At 44.5% G+C, this 20,323-nt stretch overlaps 1 protein-coding gene across 3 annotated transcripts; it reads right to left on the reverse strand.

The window, feature by feature from the left end:
- Positions 1-10,227: 10,227 nt before the first annotated feature.
- Positions 10,228-20,297, reverse strand: znf687b (zinc finger protein 687b). Of its 3 annotated transcripts, none has more exons than XM_042295762.1 (10): positions 19,942-20,205; positions 17,003-19,390; positions 16,509-16,798; positions 15,763-15,947; positions 15,154-15,330; positions 14,688-14,850; positions 14,196-14,534; positions 12,746-12,858; positions 12,376-12,472; positions 10,228-12,151 (listed from the first exon to the last, which is right to left on the reverse strand). In XM_042295762.1, the coding sequence occupies exons 2-10, from the start codon at positions 19,374-19,376 to the stop codon at positions 11,564-11,566; spliced, it is 4,326 nt and encodes a 1,441-aa protein (XP_042151696.1). In that variant the 5' UTR covers positions 19,377-19,390; positions 19,942-20,205; the 3' UTR covers positions 10,228-11,563. The 3 variants fall into 3 exon arrangements, with proteins under 3 accessions (XP_042151696.1, XP_042151697.1, XP_042151698.1); XM_042295763.1 differs by lacking the exon at positions 19,942-20,205 and adding an exon at positions 20,224-20,297 and having other exon boundaries at positions 10,229-12,151; XM_042295764.1 differs by having other exon boundaries at positions 10,229-12,151; positions 16,509-16,759.
- Positions 20,298-20,323: the final 26 nt, after the last annotated feature.

Genomic DNA, 20,323 nt, shown 5'->3' on the forward strand with positions numbered 1-20,323 from the left:
GTTTGTTTTTGACCTCGTGCTTGGCTAACAGTAGTGTCAATTGTCTTACTGCAAATAACTTATCTAGCATAGTTGCAGACATTATTTGCTAGATTCTCCTACTCCCAGTAACCTGCTTATTGTGTTGATAGAGGAGACATATTGAATGGACAAGCTGAGATATCTGGACAGAGCCTCTACAGACAGACGAAGGCTCAAGGGGATGACAACAGGCATACTCAGCTGGTTTAATCCCAGATTACTAGTCTAGAGTTAGTTGTAAGTATTTTTGCTTTAACACAGGACCACCAGGACAGGAGACAATCGTAGACCTAAGAGGTTGATATGATAGAGAACAATTGGGGGTTATTGATTTAGTTGGGACAGATGGGTACGAAGGATGGAGGTACTGAAAGGAAGGCTGAGGATGAGGAATATGCCATTTAAGGAGTTAATGGCTGAGACCTTGGCTATGTTCGTCCTTATGGTGAGTACTTCATCTCAAAATGTCTTTCTTCATATTATCAATGATCAAGGGTTGTTACTGTTTTATGCATTCTTAAATCTCATATGAATGTGTTTATTCAGTGTTTGAAAGTGCTTGGGAGCAAAAGCTACCTCACCACTATTGAGGAACATATTCAAAATGCTCTAGAGTAGCTGTTCCTCGAATCCATTGGCCATTCAAAGATTTGTTTCGACACGGTCAAGACTTGAGTTGGAATGAGATCCAGAAACGTGGAACTGAACAGAGCAACCCTGGGTTAAAACGGAATCTTCTAGAATGTACTTAACTCTTCTATCACCTCCTCCATTGCAAGGGACTTGCCTATTTAAATAAAGGTTAAATTAAAACTAAAACAACAAAGTCTACGTGCTGCTTTTAGTTCTCGCCAACCTTGTTGCAATTTACATATTTTTGTCTTCATCTTTATTCCTTTATCAGTGTCTTTTGAAGATGTTTGGCAAGCAATGCATGGTGACTACTAATTTGACCTTGATCTCTCTTCCCCCTTTCTCGTCCACCCTTCCTCTTCTCTCCCTACTCCGTCCCTCTCTCCTTCCTCGATCTCGCCCTCAGCGATGGCCCAGGTGAAGTTGACTCGAGGGGCCAAGGGCGAGTACCTCTGTCAATATGGCCTTCTCAGTGGGCGTCATGAGTGCCATGTACATTGCCAGGGGCGTCTCTGGTAAGTGGTAATTCAAGACAACTACCGGTAGCCTCATGCATAACCCTTCCCAAGTATAAGACAGAGAACCCAAATTGTAGTGATAACTTTCTCACTGCTTTGACTTGATTTTCATTGAACTCTTCTGTAACCCTACTGTTATTAACCTGACCCTTATACTGTAGACTCACTACATATACTGAATGTTATCAATATTGTACCATACATAACAATATGGTAGACAGTGCAAATGGTGCTTTATCAGATTATTTATCATCTTCAAATAGATACAGATTTTTCTCTTACCTCTTCTTCCCTCCCTCTTTCCTTTCCCCTCTCTCAGGAGCCCACCTGAACCCAGCTGTCTCCCTTAGTTGTTGTGTGCTTGGGAGACTAAGTCTAAATGTAACTAATCCATACCTTTCTGTTGTTTCCTTCAGTTGGTGGGCACAGGTATGATCATGGTGTGCTTCCAGCCCCTGGATGAACGGCGGAACAAGCCTCCACACCCCCCCCCACCGCCGTGGTTCTCACGGGGATCTCCCAGTCCATGTCTTCAAACTGCGGGGGAGGGATCAACGCCTCCTCACTCTGACCGCAGGATAGGGTACAGAGGTCTTCACATGAGTAATCTCAGCAACCCAGAACCAAAATCTCATGTCAGCTACTCGATTAAGTAACATTTTATGTACGTCTGTCCACAAGAGATTACTCATGAGTGTCTTTGGGGAGGGAGAATGGAGGAGATGCAGTGAGATATATTTAGATAATGCAACATTTAGATCAAGGGACTCACATGGAGGTTCAGCACCTCTTATGTGCAAATACATTTGACATATAATATACATACCATGTGCAATGGAAAACCTCCCTAATCTGCACTAACTAACCTCACTCTCTCTCACCCTACAGGTGCTATAACTACTGGTTTTGGGTCCCCATCGTGGCTCTGGGCTCTACCTGGTCTTTGTCCAATGGCACTTACCAGACTGAGATAAATTAAACCAATGACTTGCAGTTCAAGACCATGGATAAAAAGCTGGAAATCATCAAAAACAACAATGCTGTAGAGCTGGCCCACAAGTTCTAGTTGGCATAACCTTGTCCCCAGGCTCAATTGCTACACAGAGAGAGTGCCGGCTGGGTGGATGAGATTATAGTTGGTGGTACAGATGAAGGATATGCTCGTTTTATCTATTCTTTAGCCTTTTTATGAGCAAAGTAACCATCTGAATAACTGAACATGGTGTTCAGAATATTAGATACATTTCCTTTGGTGTTGATAGAAGGGTACTGTGGGACTTTATACAATATTTTGAAAAATAATGAAAATGACATGCAATGAACTGGTAACAGACTGCTTTATGACATTCTCTATCAACTATACAGAGCCATATATTTTCAGAAATATTTGGATCTTGAGCAATCTATAGATCACTTCATTCCATTTAACGATACTGTTGATTACAACAACAAAAGAACACCCCTCACCTTTCTGCATTGATGAACTATAGGGCAACCGATATTCATGATATGTCATACAGGGGTCGGTTCACAAATAGAGTACATTTTGTGTAGTGTAACTTGGTAAATAAAAAAATAATCCAATTTTAACATTGTCATAAAGAGCACATGTTCAACTTCATTAAAAAAACGTTTTCCCACCAAGAAAAATAAATAATATAGTAAGTGCATTAATGTAACAGGGTTCAGCCATAAATCCCCTTGTGACAGGGGGGAATGGAAGCTTGTTGTGTGGAATAGGGAGGGGCAATTGAATGCAAGCTTCACAAAAATGTTTTAACAATTACAAACATTTGTAGCCCATCCTATGGGTAACAGTTTTGACTCAGTTTTTCACCACAAAACACCAGAAATGGCAAAGAGTAGAACCAGCTCACGTGCTTTTAAACTCATTTGAGTATATGTATACTTGTTTACGTGCTGCTGTGCGTTTTGTTGCTAACGTTACCTGCCAACTTTATGGTTTTTACTTTTAAATTACCGTTTATATTTTTTGTTTTTCCCTCGCTCTACTTTTTTTCATTCAACTTTTTCACTCCGGACGCGAATCTGGACATGGTTCGTCAGGACCTCCAACAGCCGAAGCTAAGTTGTAACATTAGCACGATGCCTTCTAAATGCAGTTGCTGTACTCATAATACACAGGAGAGCGATCGCCTTACGGCGAGGATAGCTGTGCTACAAGCCCAGCTTCAGACGCAAGCTTTAGGCAAGGGTAATTTAAGTGAAGGAAAGGATGAAACAGCGTCTGTGCCACCAGTAAGTACAGATAGTAGTATAAATCCCCTCGCACAGTCCCCGCAGCCAGACAACTTTCTCATGGCTTCTGGAGGGAAATGCTGTAGGAATGCTCAACCGGTGTTGCTCATTCAGCCAACCGAAACTTTCAACCAGTTCTCCCCATTAACTTCTTATGGCTGGGGGCAGTATTGAGTAGCATGGATGAATAAGGTGCCCAGAGTAAACTGCCTGCTACTCAGGCCCAGTTGCTAATATATGCATATTATTAGTAGATTTGGATAGAAAACCCTCTGAAGGTTCTAAAACTGTTTGAATGATGTCTGTGAGTATAACAGAACTCATATGGCCGTCAAAAACCTGAGACAAAATTCAACCAGGAAGTGGGAAATCTCAGGTTTGAAGCTTTTCAAGTCATTGCCTATCGAATATACAGTATCTATAGGGTCATATTGCACTTCGTAAGGCTTCCACTAGATGTTAACAGTCTTTAGAACCTTGTTTGATGCTTCTACTGTGAAGGAGGGCGGAATAAGAGCTGAATGAGTCAGAGGTCTGCCAGAGTGCTGTGAGCTGATCACGCGCACTCACGTGAGAGTTAGCTCTGTTCCATTGCATTTCTACAGACAAAGGAATTCTCTGGTTGAAACATTATTGAAGATTTATGATAAAAACATCCTAAAGATTGATTCTATACTTTGACATGTTTCTACAAACTGTAATATGACTTTTCATCTGAACTTTCGCCTGGACTTGCCTGCGAGTCTGGATTGTGTACTAAACGCGCGAACAAAAAGGAGGTATTTGGACATAAATGATGGACTTTATCGAACAAATCAAACATTTATTGTGGAACTGGGAGTGCATTATGATGAAGATCATCAAAGGTAAGTGAATATTTATAATGCTTTTTCTGTCTTCTGTTGACCCCACAACATGGGGGATATCTGTATGGCTTGTTTTGTTGTCTGAGCGCTGTACTCAGATTATTGCATGGTGTGCTTTTTCAGTAAAGCTTTTTTTAAATCTGACACAGCGGTTGCATTAAGGAGAAGTTTATCTAAAGCCCATGCATAACACTTGTATCTTTTATCAATGTTTATTATGAGTATTTCTGTAAATTGATGTGGCTCTCTGCAAAATCACCGGATGTTTTGGAAGCAAAACATTACCGAACGTAACGTGCCAATGTAAGATTTTTGGATGTAAATGTTAACTTTATCGAACAAAACATACATGTATAGTGTAACATGAAGTCCTATAAGTGTCATCTGATGAAGATCATCAAAGGTTAGTGATTCATTTGATCTCTTTCTGCTTTTTGTGACTCCTCTCTTTGGCTGGAAAAATGGCTGTTTTTCTATGACAAGGTGCAGACCTAACATAATCAGATGGTGTGCTTTTGTCGTAAAGCCTTTTTGAAATTGGACACTGTGGTGGGATTAACAAGTTTATCTTTAAAATAGTGTAAAATTACTTTCATGTTTGAGGAATTTTAATTATGAGATTTCTGTTTTGAATTTGGCGCCCTGCACCTTTCACTGGCTGTTGTCATATCGATCCCGTTAGCGGGAAAGAAATTAAGCCTTATTAATTGACTGTGTTAAACGAGGCCTCACCTCCTGGTTACACTAGTGACCTCATCCCGCGGAGGTGTTGCAAACATTTATGATAGCAAATTGCAATTTACAATTTTCTTCTTTTGAGCTTTTAGTCATGAAATCTATGCAGCCTACTCAATCACTTTGTATAGCTACAGTTTACAGGCCTCCTAGGCCATATACAGCGTTCCTCACTGGGTTCCCTGAATTCCTATCGGACCTTGTAGTCATGGCAGATAATATTCAAGTTTTTGGTAACTTTAATATTCACATGGAAAAGTCCACAGAGCCACTCCAAAAGGCTTTTGGAGCCATCGACTCCTTGGGTTTTGTCCAACTTGTCTCCGGACCTACTCACTGCCACAGTCATCCTCCTAGTTTTGTCCCATGGAATAAATGTTGTGGATCTTAATGTTTTTCCTCATAATCCTGGACTATCGGACCACCATTTTATTACGTTTGCAATCGCAAAAAAATGATCTGCTCAGACCCCAACCAAGGATCATCAAAAGTTGGGCTATAAATTATCGGACAACCCAAAGTCTGTCCTGAGTCTGCACAACTCTGCCAGGACCTAGGATCAAGGGAGACACTAAAGTGTTTTAGTACTATATCTCTTGACACATTCTTTTCATCAATCATGGCCTCTAAACATTTCAAGCTGCATACTGGACCCTATTCCAACTAAACTACTGAAAGAGCCTGCTTCCAGTGCTTGGCCCTCCTATGTTGAATATAATAAACGGCTCTCTATCCACCGGATGTGTACCAAACTCACTAAAAGTGGTAGTAATAAAAAAGTAAAGTTGAAAGGAATTGAAAAAGTAAAACCTTGACCCAGAAAATATAAAAAACTATCGGCCCATATCGAATCTCACATTCCTCTCAAAATCTTTTGAAAAAGCTGTTGCGCAGCAACTCACTGCCTTCCTGAAGACAAACAATGTATACAAAATGCTTTAGTCTGGTTTTAGACCCCATCATAGCACTGAGACTGCACTTGTTAAGTGCAGCTTTTGATACCATCGATCACCACATTCTTTTGGAGAGATTGGAAACCGAAATTGGTCAACACTGACAAGTTCTGGCCTGGTCTATATCTGTCGGAAATATAACCGTTTGTCTCTGTGGATGGTTTGTCCTCTGACAAATCAACTGTAAATGTCGGTGTTCCGTTTTAGGACCACTATTGTTTTCACTATATATTTCACCTCTTGGTGATGTCATTTGGAAAAACATAATGTTAACTTTCACTGCTAATGCGGATGACATAGAGCTGTACATTTCGATGAAACATGGTGACGCTCCAAAATTGCCCTCCCCTGGAAGCCTGTGTTTCAGACATAAGGAAGTGGTGGCTGCAAATGTTCTACTTTTAAACTCGGACAAAACAGAGATGCTTGTTCTAGGTCCCAAGAAACAAAGATATCTTCTGTTGAATCTGACAATTAATCTTGATGGTTGTACAGTCGTCTCAAATAAAACTGTGGACTTCTGCGTTACTCTGGACCCTGATCTCTCTTTTGACGAACATATCAAGACTGCTTCAAGGACAGCTTTTTTTCCCATCTACGTAACATTGCAAAAATCTAACTTTCTGTCCAAAATAATGCAGAACAATGTATCAATTTTTTCACTTCTAGGTTAAATAACTGCAATGCTCTACTTTCCGGCTACCCAGATAAAGCACTAAATAAACTTCAGTTAGTGCTAAACACGGCTGCTAGAATCTTGACTGGAACCAAAACATTTGATCATCTCTACACTGGCTTCCTGTTAAGGCAAGGGCTGATTTCAAAGATCTTACTGCTAACCTACAAGCATTACATGGGCTTGCTCCTACCTATCTTTCCAATTTGGTCCTGCCGTACATACCTACACGTACGCTACGATCACAATACGCTGGCCCTAGAATATCTAAGCAAACAGCTGGAGGCAGGGCTTTCTCCTATAGAGCTCCATTTTTATGGAATGGTCTGCCTACCCATGTGAGAGACGCAGACTGTCTCAACCTTTGTCTTTATTGAATACTCATCTCTTCAGTAGATCCTATGATTTAGTGTAGTCTGGCCCAGGAGTGTGAAGGTGTGAACGGAAAGGCACTGGAGTAACGAACCACTCTTGCTGTCTCTGCCTGGCCGGTTCCCCTCTCTCCACTGGGATTCTCTGCCTCTAACCCTATTACAGGGGCTGAGTCACTGGCTTACTGGTGCTCTTCCATGCCGTCCCTCTTCCTTTGTGGGCTATACTTGGCGTCGTCTCAGGATGGTAAGTTGGTGGTTGAAGATATCCCTCTAGTGGTGTGGGGGCTGTGCTTTGGCAAAGTGGGTGGGGTCATATCATGCCTTTTTGGCCCTGTGTCTCCCAACCCCTCCTGTCTCAGCCTCCAGTATTTATGCTGCAGTAGTTTGTGTCGGAGGGCTAGGGTCTGTTATATCTGGAGTATTTCTCCTGTCTTATCTGGTGTCCTGTGTGAATTTAGGTATGCTCTCTCTATCTCTTTTCTCTCTGTCTCTGGCTCTCTCTCTGAGGACCTGAGCCCTAGGACCATGCCTCAGGACTACCTGGCCTCAGGACTACCTGGCCTGATGACTCCTTGCTGTCCCCAGTCCACCTGGCCGTGCTGCTGCTCCAGTTTCAACTCTTCTGCCTGTGGCTGTGGAACCCTGACCTGTTCACCTGTCCCAGACCTGCTATTTTCAACTCTCTAGAGACAGCAGGAGCGGTCGAGATACTCTGAATGAATGGCTATGAGGTGCTGACCTGTTGCACCCTCGACAACCACTGTGATTATTATTATTTTACCGAGCTGGTCATCTATGAACATCTTGGCCATGTTCTGTTATCTCCATCCGGCACAGCCAGAAGAGGACTGGCCACCCCTCATAGCCTGCTTCCTCTCTAGGTTTCTTCCTAGGTTCTGCCCTTCTATACCTGCATTGCTTGCTGTTTGGGGTTTTAGGCTGGGTTTCTGTACAGCACTTTGTGACATCAGCTGATGTAAGGGCTTTATAAATACATTTGATTGAGTATTATATGTTCAGTGTTTCTTTTATTTAAAAAATATTTTAAAAGGAATAGTTTCACCATATTCAAATTTGAATTTCCTTAGCTTAGTGATGAGCTTTGAACTTCTCAAGGATGATCAATGGAAGCAGTATGCACTTGAGCAAAATGTTTAGTCTCATAGCAAAGGGTCTGAATACTTATGTAAATAAGGTATAGCTTTTTGTTTTATAAATTTGCCAAAGAAATCTAAAAACCTGTTTTCACTTTGCCATTATAGGGTATAGAATAAGGCTGTCGTGTAACAAAATGTAGAAAAAGTCAAGGGGTCTGAATACTTTCTGAATGCACTGTAGATGACAAAATGATTAATACATGCTGAAATAGTGGTTGTATTGTTTTCTCAAAGGTGCTCACCTGAACCCTGCAGTGTCTCTCAGCCTCTGCTTTCTGGGCAGGCATCCTTGGATGCCTACCTTTCTATGTCTTCTTCCAGATACTACCTTTATGGCTGCTGCCACCGTCGGCCTATGGTAAGGGAATAAGGACAAAATGTAGAATATCAAAATCTACAATACTAGAATCTAGTAGTGGAAAAAGTACCCAGCTACCATACTTGACTAAAGATGCCTTAATAGAAAATCACTCAAAAGTGAAAGTCACCAAGTAAAATAATACTTGAATAAAAGTCTAAATGTATTTGGTTTTAAATATACTTTAAGTATCAAAAGTAAATGTAATAGCTGAGTATCAAAAGTATAAATCATTTCCCATTCCTTATATTAAAGCAAACCAGACAGCACCATTTTCTTTTTAATTATTTAAGGATAGTCAGCGGTACACTCAGACATAATTTACAAACTACGTATATGTTTAGTGAGTCCGTCAGATCAAAGGCAGTAGGGATGACCAGATGTTCTCTTGATAAGGGTGGCAGGGTAGCCTAGTGGTTAGAGCGTTGGACTAGTAACCGGAAGGTTGCAAGTTCAAACCCCCGAGCTGACAATTACAAATCTGTCATTCTGCCCCTGAACAGGCAGTTAACCCACTGTTCCTAGGCTGTCATTGAAAATAAGAATTTGTTCTTACTTACTGACTTGCCTGGTTAAATAAAGTTAAAATAATTTTTTACAATTAAAATAAGTGCATGAATTGGACAATTTTCCTATCCTGCTAAGCATTCGAAATGTAATGAGTACATTTGGGTGTCAGGGAAAATCGATGGAGTAAAAAGTACATTATTTTCTTTAGGAATGTAGTGAAGTAAAAGTTGTTAAATATAAATAGTAAAGATACCCCAAAATACAAATGAAGTAGTACTATGGTATAGCTGGAGGGGGTACATCCAGAAAAGAAAAAACCATGTGACCATGTTAAAGGGGAGAATCCAATAGTGGCATTTGGGATTTTGAACAGTTATATCCAAAAGGACTGTAGTATAAGATTAGTGTCTTGCAAATGTAGTAATGTTTGTGTCAAGATGAGGAATGATGTATTTCTGTATAAAATTGTTGTACATAATGTAAACTTGCCTAAATTAAATATTTCATGCCATACTCTAAACAGTTCTATAACGCTTATTCAAAAGACTGGACAGAAGTAAAAGTTCTCCTTTACACATTTATTTTGAAACGGCACAAAAACTGTATGGGAATTCAGCAAGCAGACTACAGTCATAATGGAAAATAATAAAATGAAGCTCGTGGAATCATTATTTCTCTAATATAAATATATCGGGCAAAATTATTAAAAAAAAGGTTTTCACGTGACGAGGTTTTTGAGACAGATACATAAAGAAAGTGGGGTACAGCAAGCATGGATTCTGCAGTTAGAAATCAATCATACACATCATTAAAACACAATACAGGGCCTCCCGAATGGCACAAGGCACTGCATCGCTGTGCCACTAGAGATTCTGGGTTCGAGTCCAGGCTCTGTCACAGCCGGCTGTGACCGGGAGGCCCATGGGGCGGCGCACAATTGGCTCCGCGTCGTCCGGGCTAGGGAGGGTTTGGCCGGCAGGGATATCCTTGTCTCATCACGCACTAGTGACTCCTGTGGCGGGCCAGGTGCAGTGCACGCTGACACGGTCGCCAGGTGTACGGTGTTTCCTCCGACACATTGGTGCGGCTGGCTTCCGGGTTGGATGGGCATTGTGTCAAGAAGCAGTGCGGCTTGGTTGGGTTGTGTTTCGGAGGATGCAAGGCTCTCGACCTTTGCCTCTCCCGAGTCCGTACAGGAGTTGCAGAGCGACGAGACAAGACTGTAACTACTACCAATTGGATACCACGAAATCGGGGAGAAAAATACACAAAAAAAACACTACAGCCCCTCACACTTTCCCTCTGCTTAATTGTGAGTGACAATATAGCTAGCTACCTTCCATAAAAATGTTTCAAATTGGTAAAAAAAAAAATTGTTACGAGTACAAATACTATACTTAAATTCACATTTTCATAAGAATTAAAACCAAAAAGCTTTCTTTTAGTGTATAATATGTATTTACAGCGCAACATACACCCATGTGCACCACAGGTAAAATCTCTCGTCCTAGCTACAATTGACGACACAATGTACCACTCAAAATAAGACCGGTTACAATAATCTATGTAAACTCGTCTCCTACAGAAATGTGTATGGAACACAGATATAATTCTCGCGTTTCACTGTCTGTGGCATCCATTTCAAACAACTTTTACCATTTAATCTTGATATAAGATTGGTGGCAAATGACTCCCACAAACAACAACAATAATGTGTTTCATATAAATAAATAGAACAATGTTATTAGTACTTAATCAGTGTTTAAAACTCTCCAAATACTCCCTTTTTTTGTTTCAGATACCTCTAAGGTTACTGATTTGAGAACAGTTTTATCCAGCCCTCACTAAAGAGATGGACCCATAGAAACTGATCTAGGACCAACCAAAGGAGTGCTTTCTTTGTACAGTGTGTGTGTGGATGTGAGCTTGACAATGCAATGCAATGCAAGACAGAATACCTTTCAAGACACATGGCTCGGATAAGGAAATTAGTAAGAAAGACATGGACAAATGTGAAAAATATAGTATGGTTCACATAAAGATACAATAATATTAAATGCAGAAAAATAATAAGTCATCGAAATGTTGATGGACACATAAGGCTTAAGTAAATGCTATGATCAGGTGGTCTTGACCCTCAGAACTCTCATCCACATGCGTGTCCAGTCCACTGCTCAGCATGCGAGTTTTACTGCACAGTTAGTGACAAAGAAACACAGAGCTCAGATGGCTCAAAACAGCACAGAAGTAGATCTGGGTCTGTTTTTATCCATCCAAATTCAGCTACCCAAGTATGATTCCAAGTCAAAACCCCTCATCTCCCAGGCCTGTCCGTCACCCCCGAGGCCTCACCCCTCTCCATACTGGGGTTTGTCTGGCTCTGGGGTGAAGTTTCCCAGAGTTACAGATCTAGGATCAGCTTCCTCTCCCCAATCCTAACCTTAAACATTAGTGGGGGAAATGCAAAACTGACCCATGATCAGCATCTAAGGGTAGCTTCAACCTACTGGGGCTTGTCCGTCTTGTGGGCGGTGATGAAGGCCATGCCGTGGGTCCTCAAGTGGGTGTTAAGGTCGGAGACCCTGTTGAAGCGCCGCCTGCACACCCTGCAGCTCATACTCCCCTTTCCGTCCTCTCCCTCCAGGGGGGAGGGTGGTGAGCCATCTGGGGAAGAAGGGGTGCGCGGCGGCCTGCGATCGGACTCCCCCTGGGGGTCTCTCACGCGGTGGGTGATGAAACGGTGGCGTCCCAGGGAGCCGGCCGAGGCGAAGCACACGCCACACTGCAGGCACTGGAAGGAGGCGGCATCGGCGCGATGCTGCGGGATGTGGCGCTGGAACTCGGTGGCGTCCTCTGTGGCGAAGCCGCACGGCACGCAGTGGAACACGTTGTCGGCCTCTTCGGGCTCGGGAGGTGCTGACGTGCGAGTTCTCTTCACGGGACTGCAGCCCTCCTCGCCCCCCTCCTCTGTGGCCTCTCCGCTGTCCGTGCCACCCCCTTCCTCGTCCCCTGGTGGCCCCCCCTCCCCGTCAGCTTCAGACGAGCTGCCTGGCCCCTTAGCCGGTGCTGAACGCTTCCTGGTCTGAGGGCCCTGCAGGTGGACAGAGGGGAGATGGGAAAAGGAGAGAACGTTCAAAAAGCATTATCTTGATTTTTGGTTTAACATATTCAGATCCAAGTCACCACACAATGGGTAACATTATAGACCAAAGTTGCAGAGAGCACACAGGAAACAAGAGTACAGTTGTCCAATTATGACTGAGACTGAAATGTACCCCCACCAAGTAATGGAAAGAAGAATGGATTCTAACTGACCTGTCCATCAGTGGATCTGACCCCGTGATGATGGACCTGGATATGCTTCTCCAGTATGAGCCGACTGCTGAAGGTCCGCTTGCCCTCAGTGCAATATCTGCAAACACACATGTATACACAGAGGCTCTGAGGATGCTGTACACTTTACCTAGGTGGGCTGATATTAGACTGAACATAACATTCTCAATGTCCCTGCTAATTGTCTTGTCCCATCCACTCTTAGACATTTTCAAATATAATATATGCCATTTAGCAGAATGTATGGGTGGTCCCATGAATTGAACCCACTATCCATGCTCTACCATCTGAGCTACAGGGAACCAAATATGGTGCTTTTGTGGATGTATAGATGAGTATGGGGTTCACTCACTGGCAGTGGAAGACTCTCTTGTTGCCCTCGTGGATGACGCGTACATGGCGCCGCAGGCTGGAAGAGGTGCAGAAGGAGCTCTCACACACACGACACAGGAACTTCTTCATAGCCTACAGAGGCAGATACACAAGGAAATAAGAGAGGGTGAGTCCTTTCGTAATCTCCCCGTGTGTACACAGACACTGACATTACACTTCGACCATACACATTTTATTTACTGTATAACAGATTTTTTTTCACCACAAAATTGAGGCAAGCGAAGAAAATAAAAAACAAATCATGAAGTCGTACAAATACTAAACAACCTTGGTACAAACACCTAGTGACCTCAGCAAGAGATTTTAGCCTAGTGACAGTCACAGGGACCAAGGTTTGAGTCCCAGTCAGATCTGGGTCTGCTCCTAATTAACTACATTGGTGTCCATAATTGATAATATACACTCCGTGTACTCTGTGTACAAAACATTAGGAGCACCTTCCTAATATTGAGTTGCACACCCTTTTGCCCTCTGAACAGCCTTAATTCATCGGAGCATGGACTCCAGGTGTTGAAAGCATTCCACAGGGTTGCTGGTTCATGTTGACTCCAATGCTTCCCACAGTTGTGTGAAGTTGGCTGGATGCCCTTTGGGTGGTGGACCATTCTTGATACACACGGGAAACTGTTGAGCGTTAAATTACCCAGCAGCGTTGCAGTTCTTGACACGCTTAAACCGGTGTGCCTGGCACTTAATACCATACCCCGTTCAAAGGCACTTACTTTTGTTTTGCCTATTCACCCTCTGAATGGCACGCATACTGTACACAATCCATGTCTCAATTGTCTTAAGGCTTGAAAATTATTATTTAACCTGTCTCCTCCCCTTCATCTACACTGATTTAAGTGGATTTAACAGGTGACATCAATAAGGGATCATAGCTTTCACCTGGTCAGTCTATGGAAAGTGCAAGTCCTCCTAATGTTTTGTATACTCAGTGTATAGAATTCTACTAAAGTAATCAGAATTATTTTTACGATATCGAACTGCTTCAGCTTTTATTTAGCTAGAATTCTACATTTAACACATCTCCCACTCCCGTAATCATACAAATATTTTTAGACAGCAGAAGCAAGCACACCCTGTCTCCAGGAAATATACCTATTCTAGGTTCGTCAGATTTATCTGACTTTAGAAGTGTTCACTGCATGCTGACTAGCATCTATTTAGTTGCAATTCCCACAAATCAACTTAATGTATCTACAAAACAAGTCTAACAGCAACATAATCCAAAAGGAGGGCTACTAAAAAAAATCCCTTTTCATTTTTGCGATTCACAAATTATTATTATTTTTTTTTTATTCAATTTGTTCAAAATATTCGTTTAATAAAAGAGATTGACATGAATCAAATGAAAAAAATACAAATCTTCTATTTTTTAACAATTTATTACATTTGTATGGCCTTACCTTTCCATGCTCTGTTTTCATGTGAGAGATGTAGTCGTCGCTCTGTGTGAAGCTCTTCTGACATTGCTGGCAGCTCCATTCTGAGGGGGTCCCACGATGGCTGCCTGCCTCCATAGAACTAGACTGATTCTCAGGTTTCTCATAGTCCTCATCCCCCTCTTCCTCTCCTTCCTCCTCTTCTTCTTGGTCTCGGCCCCAGTCCTCTCCATCTGAGTTGTCTGTTTTTTCAGAGGGCTTAGATTTGGGGGGGGATGGGGGGGAGGGGTTGGTGGGGGCTGTGGCAGGTGCGGAGGCATCGGATTGTCCCTCCTGTTTGACTGACAGCCCTCTGTGAGCAGTCTGGACAACAGTATAAGAGGAAGTGAGAGGAATGACCAATGTCAAATGAGAGAATATAAATTACTATTTACCATACCATTGAACAACTAACATATCACTTTCCTTTACTGCAATCATATGTTTCCCTGTGCGTTAGAATGTAACTAAACAAACCTTTATGTGTTCCATCATGGAACCTTTCTGCGCGTAGAGTTTGGTGCAGTCAGGACACTTGAACACATGCACTTTCTGCTTGGCCAGGTGGGTGTCGAAATGCATGTACAGTAACGGTTTCTGGGTAAAAACTGTATCGCACATCACACACTTGTAGATCATTCTGCAAATACAGAGAAAGAGGCAAATAGTGGCGTGAATGTAACGTTTTTATCAGGGCTCAAATTTGGACAAAAACTAGGTGCTTTAAAATACACTAAACCAGTGTTTCCCAATCCTGGTCTTGGGGACCCAAAATATGCACATTTTTGTTTTAATACACCTGAACACAGTTGAATTAAGTGTGTTAGTGCTAGAGCACTAGGACAAAAACGTGCACCCCTCTGGGTCCTCAGGACCAGGATTGGAAAACACTGCTCTAAACCTAAAGAGACCTAACATGATTCAGTGACTGTGGGGCACTTACTTGGCCTGTCCCCCGGTGAGGGTAGGGTGCTGGGTGCTGATGTGTCCCTGTGCACTAGGGGCAGACTTGAAGGCCATGGGGCAGCTGGGGCACTTGTGGAACACCTCGCAGTGGGCCGTCTGAATGTGGGACTTGATGGAGTTCAGACCCCCGAAGACCACCTGGCAACTGGAGCACCTGGGGAAACGGATATGAACAAAAACAAAATGTTAAATACATAGGTTTAGTCACTGTTGTCAATGATGCTAATATAGTGTCCATTGACAATTGGGTGGCTTGATTGTCATGTAACTACGGCGAGAATCTTCAACCACAAAAGTGTCTTTTCACAAAGAATGTTATCTGAGGCATATTTGCATTTGATTATTGTAGTTTTCTCTCACTCATACATCCACCTGACAATGCTGCATCTAAGCAGTAGTTTGTGGAATGTAGACATGCATCTATTTGTAGCATGTTTGAATATCAGTGCAGATTACTTGCACACTGAAAAAGGCTGCTAAGCCGAAACGTCTGTATAAGCTAGTGAAAATACTTTTTGCAACATCCTTCATGTGCAGACCTATCACATTTGTTGCTGACTTATCAGGGCAGACACTATCTCTTCACCTGTATCCGATGCGGCGGGCGAAGTGCAGACAGGCCTCCTCCAGGTGGGTCTGGAAGCTGGCTTGCCGGGCGATGCCCCCACACTCTGGACAGACGTGGGGTGCCCGGTGCTTATGAATCCTCTGGTGAGCCGACACACTGCACCAGTTAGGCAGCATCATGGGAGGGGAACACAGGGTACAGGTCTGGGCAGGAAGATGAGCGGGAACAGGTTTAACAATTGACATTCAGTACACACAGAGGCATTAATCATAATTCGTGTTCATAGTAAACATTAGCAGCATCATGGGAGTGGAGCACAGCGTACAGGTTTGGATAGCGAGGAGAAAAGGTATAAAAGTTGACTACGGCATAACACTATGAATACACTACTACTTCTAATACTGCAAAACGTCTACTAATACTAAAACTAGTATTGCGTAATAGTACTAGTAACTTTGTAATAGTATTGACTAATAAAGTAAAGCAGGCCATTAAACATATTAAAGTGGTTTCCCAAACACAGATTAAGCCTAATCCTGGACTAAAGGGCATGTTCAGTGGAGGTTCTCCATTGAAAGTGTTTCTTAGCCCAGGACGAGGCTTAATCGGTGTCTGGAAAACCACTTTAATATGTTTAATGGCCTGCTTTACCTTAGTCAATACTCATTCAGTCATTATACATGACTAAGCTTGACACTAGTAGTTTGTTACTAGCCTGTAAGTAATGCACACCCATACTTCAGGCTCTATATCAAAGGACTCACCGAGTTGGGGGTAGCTCTGATCTGCTGGAAGTGGGCGACCAGCTCAGCCTTGCCAGAGAACTGGGCCTGGCACTCAGGACACTTGAAGTTGTGGTACTGCAGCACCTCGCCCTTCTTGCAGGGGAGGGGCATCAGTGCCTGGGGGCTCTGGAGCGCGCGGCGGACTGGTCTCGGCTGTGCAGCGGAGGGAGTGTCCTTCAGTGGGCTGGAGCTGGACGATACGGCGGGGACTCCGGACGTGGGGGAGGAGACTGGGGGAGGACAGGAGATTGAAGAAGGGGAGAGCATGCCTTGTCAACAAAGCAAAGCAAGAACACAAATAAGAAGAAGGTGAATTGAACTTACTGACCACATCCTGACAGAAATAAAGCATTGTTTGTGAAGCCACATTGTATGCGTCCTAAATGGCTTTTACTTTTTTGCACTACTTTTGTCCAGAGCCCTACGAGACGCAGCCACTGTCACTAAAAACTATTCCGAAAGAGATGCCTTACCGATGGGTGTGGTGTCCTGCTGGCCAATCATCTGCTCCATGTTGACGGGCCTCATGACAAGGTGAGAGCACTGCATGACCAGCCCGCGTTCTTTATGCTCCCTGGCGTGGAGCAGCAGGCTGCACTTGTTAAAGAAGGCCAGCCGTTTGGCACAGTGATTGCAGGTCACTTCGATGCGCAGCGAGCGCCTGTCGTAGTGACGGGCCAGGCTGCGCTCCAGGGCGAAGGCGTCGCCACATTCCAGACAGCGGTAACCCGTGGCAGGCAGAGGAAGCCCCCACTCTGGGGGCGGAGGAGCCGAAAGGTCGGGTTTATAACTGGGCAGCAGGTTCTTGCTGTTGAGGATCTTGTTGAAGGCCTCCACCAGGCTAGACTGACTGCGGGAGATGACGGCACCCGTACTGTTCACGATGGAGGCAGGCTTGTTTGGCTGGTGAGTGCCGGCTAGGACGCTGGCGGTGCCTCCGTTAGCTGTTTTAGCACCGACAGGACGTACACACAGCCCACCAGTGGCTACTGAGAACTTAGGAGTGGAGACAGAGGGAGCGGCAGGCAGGGCGGCAGATTTAGTGAAGCTAACAGCAGTGGCAGATACCATGGCTTTGTCTGAGGCAGGCATCTTGTTCTGAGCCTTGGTTGCAGCAACTAGCATAGCGCTACTGGCTGCTAGTGTAGACACAGGTAGTGTGTTGAGGCTCTTTACTTTCTGCGTCTGGGAGGCTACCATACGACCAGAGGGAGTGTCAGGCTTCCGGGACCTGTTGGCTGGGGCCTTGCGCCCCCCTTGATGAGCCTTGCTGGGGTCCAAACCCTTGGCTCCAGGAGCACCTGCTTTGGGTGCGACCCTGGTAACAGTTCTGGTGATTCCACCAGTGGAGGTTTTGATGGTCTTTATCCGCACTTTGAGGGGCCTGGCAGGAGCCGCAGGCCCTCCTGGAATTGAGGTGCTACCTTCGGTGGTTGGAGGTTTAGACTTGCCATCATCCATCTCCATTTTCTCCTCTCCTGTTCTTGCACCCTCTTCCTTTCCAAAATCTGCCTTGCCATCCATAATAGCCTTCTCTATTCCATTCCCCAACTCCATCTCCTCCTCCTCCTCCTCCTTAGGCTCCTGAAGGTCTGAGGGGGGCGGTGTGGAGGCTACTGCAGGGCTGGAGCACCTCTTGGCAGTTACTGGTACTGCCGATTTGGGTATCTCTGGCTCAGGACTTTCAGGCGAGTCCCGCTCTTCTATAACATGCTCTGGGTGTTTGTCTTCCTGTGGTGGACTCTTGGTGGAGCCTGACTGGGGAGTTGAGGTCACGCTAGTGCCCGAGGGAGTGTCCCCTGGTTTGGGGTGAGCTGCCGAAGAGGCCATGGGATGGGTGGAGTCAGAGATGGCAGCAGGGGATCTAAAACGACGTGCCAGTTTGGGAGGGGTGCGGGAGGGGGAGTCAGGGGGTTCCTGGATCAGCAGCGGGGGCCCTAGGTCCGGATCGGAATCATCCTCCTCTGAGTCTCGGGGACTAAATAATGCCGGGCCGGCTTTAGGTGCCCCGTTAAACGGCTGAGATGAGTGCAGCGGGTGTGAAGAGAGGGCTGATGACGGAGACAGGAGCAGAGGCTTGGAAGGCGGGAAGAAAGGAGAGGACAGTCCAACTGACACTGCTGGGACAAGAAGAGCAGACTCGACAGATGAAGAGGAGGATAACGATGCTTTGTCCTCATCTCCTCCTCCTTGGCCCGTCTCTTGCTGTGTATGCTGCTGCTGCTGGTAGTGCTGCTGCTGTAGAAGCTGCATCTTTCTCGCCTTCCCTACAGGGTCTCCTGACCCCTGCACCATGAGAGGCTTCAGTCTGTTGAATATATTGCCAACCTGCTTGGCAGATTTAGTTGATCCAGCACCGCATCCTCCACCCTCTGAAGCTGTTTTGGGTTTACACACGGACCATGGCTCCCCATTAGATTGGGCATGAGCCTGAGTTAGGGGCGGGGTCACACCAGAGACCCCAAACCCATTGTGGTTGAGTGGTTCAGAATCCGCCATGCCTGGGGTACAGGCACCGAGCCGTGGACCCACAGCGACCCCAGCAATGCCGTCCATAGTGTCCTGGTCTGTGTCCCCATCCCCTCCGTCGATGGTGTCGTGTCGCACACGGTTCTTTACAATAACGCTGACAATAGTGGTGTCAGCTTGGGGGTCTGGGGGGCTAGGTGGTCTCAGAGACGGTCCTACACCAACCCCACCGTCTGGCTTTCCCAGAGGAGCACCGCCTGGCCCGTGTGGGCCCTCAGCCTCATCAGGAGCAGACTGGATGGCCTCTTTAGCATCAATGTCAGGAATGTCAAACGCTGCCAACAGGTCATCGAAATCTGGGGTCTTCATGTCCCCCATGCCGGGACCTAATCCTGGAAGACAGAGTACACCAAGCGGACAGAGAATGAGTGACATGATGGCACGATAACGTCCTGTGTTTCTCATTGTACCTAAATCATGTATACAAAAGTTTAAATAAAAAGGGATATAATCCTTCATGTTCCTGTTCAGTAATTATAACTAGCTACCTAGTTAATACTTAGGCAAGCTAGCTAGTTAGCAGCAGATCCATGTCGATGGACAACAGAGCAGGATTTCTTTGACCCGAGCAGTGGTAGCTACGACTGTTCGACACTAAGATTTACTAGCCAGCTTCTCAAAGTATTGCATACAGTAAACATTGCGAGTAGGGGGCTATGTTGCCTAGCTAACATGACCACAATACCGTTTCTGAAACAGACATCGTGTTGTCTACGATTATGTCAACAACTAGCTAATGCTAGCTAAAAGCTACAACATAGCTAGCTTACTATAGCTAGCTAAGAAATAAATGCACTTCTGTTGATCTGTTTAATAGTTTTAATTCACTGAGTGAGGACATTAAATGCAGCTTTTGAGATGCGTTACATATGGAATAACCTACAATGGTTTCACAATGATGAATAATTTAACACCACAAACGTCTTGCAGCTGTGAGTTTATTTTCGGCTTCCCCTTCATCATATTCAGCCAGGCTAACTGGCCAATGAGCCCAAGCAGCGCGAGGGTTTCGTTAGCGGAGGCCATTGTATCCATTCATAACGGGTTACTGGGGAATAACCATGCACTATTGTCAATAAAGTGATCTTATGGGTTGATCATTGCCACTGTGGACAATTGGTGGGACCGGTATTTTCAATCTCAATTGCACATTTTGATTGTTTACCTGGATCTGTGATTCCCGACTATAGTCTCTCGCTCCAGACGAAGAGCCCTTTTACTTCCCGTCACATGATGAAAATAGCTCCTATCAGATCATTGTATCG

Source organism: Oncorhynchus tshawytscha, linkage group LG13, assembly GCF_018296145.1.
Source record: "Oncorhynchus tshawytscha isolate Ot180627B linkage group LG13, Otsh_v2.0, whole genome shotgun sequence".
NCBI classification, from domain to species: Eukaryota; Metazoa; Chordata; class Actinopteri; order Salmoniformes; family Salmonidae; genus Oncorhynchus; species Oncorhynchus tshawytscha.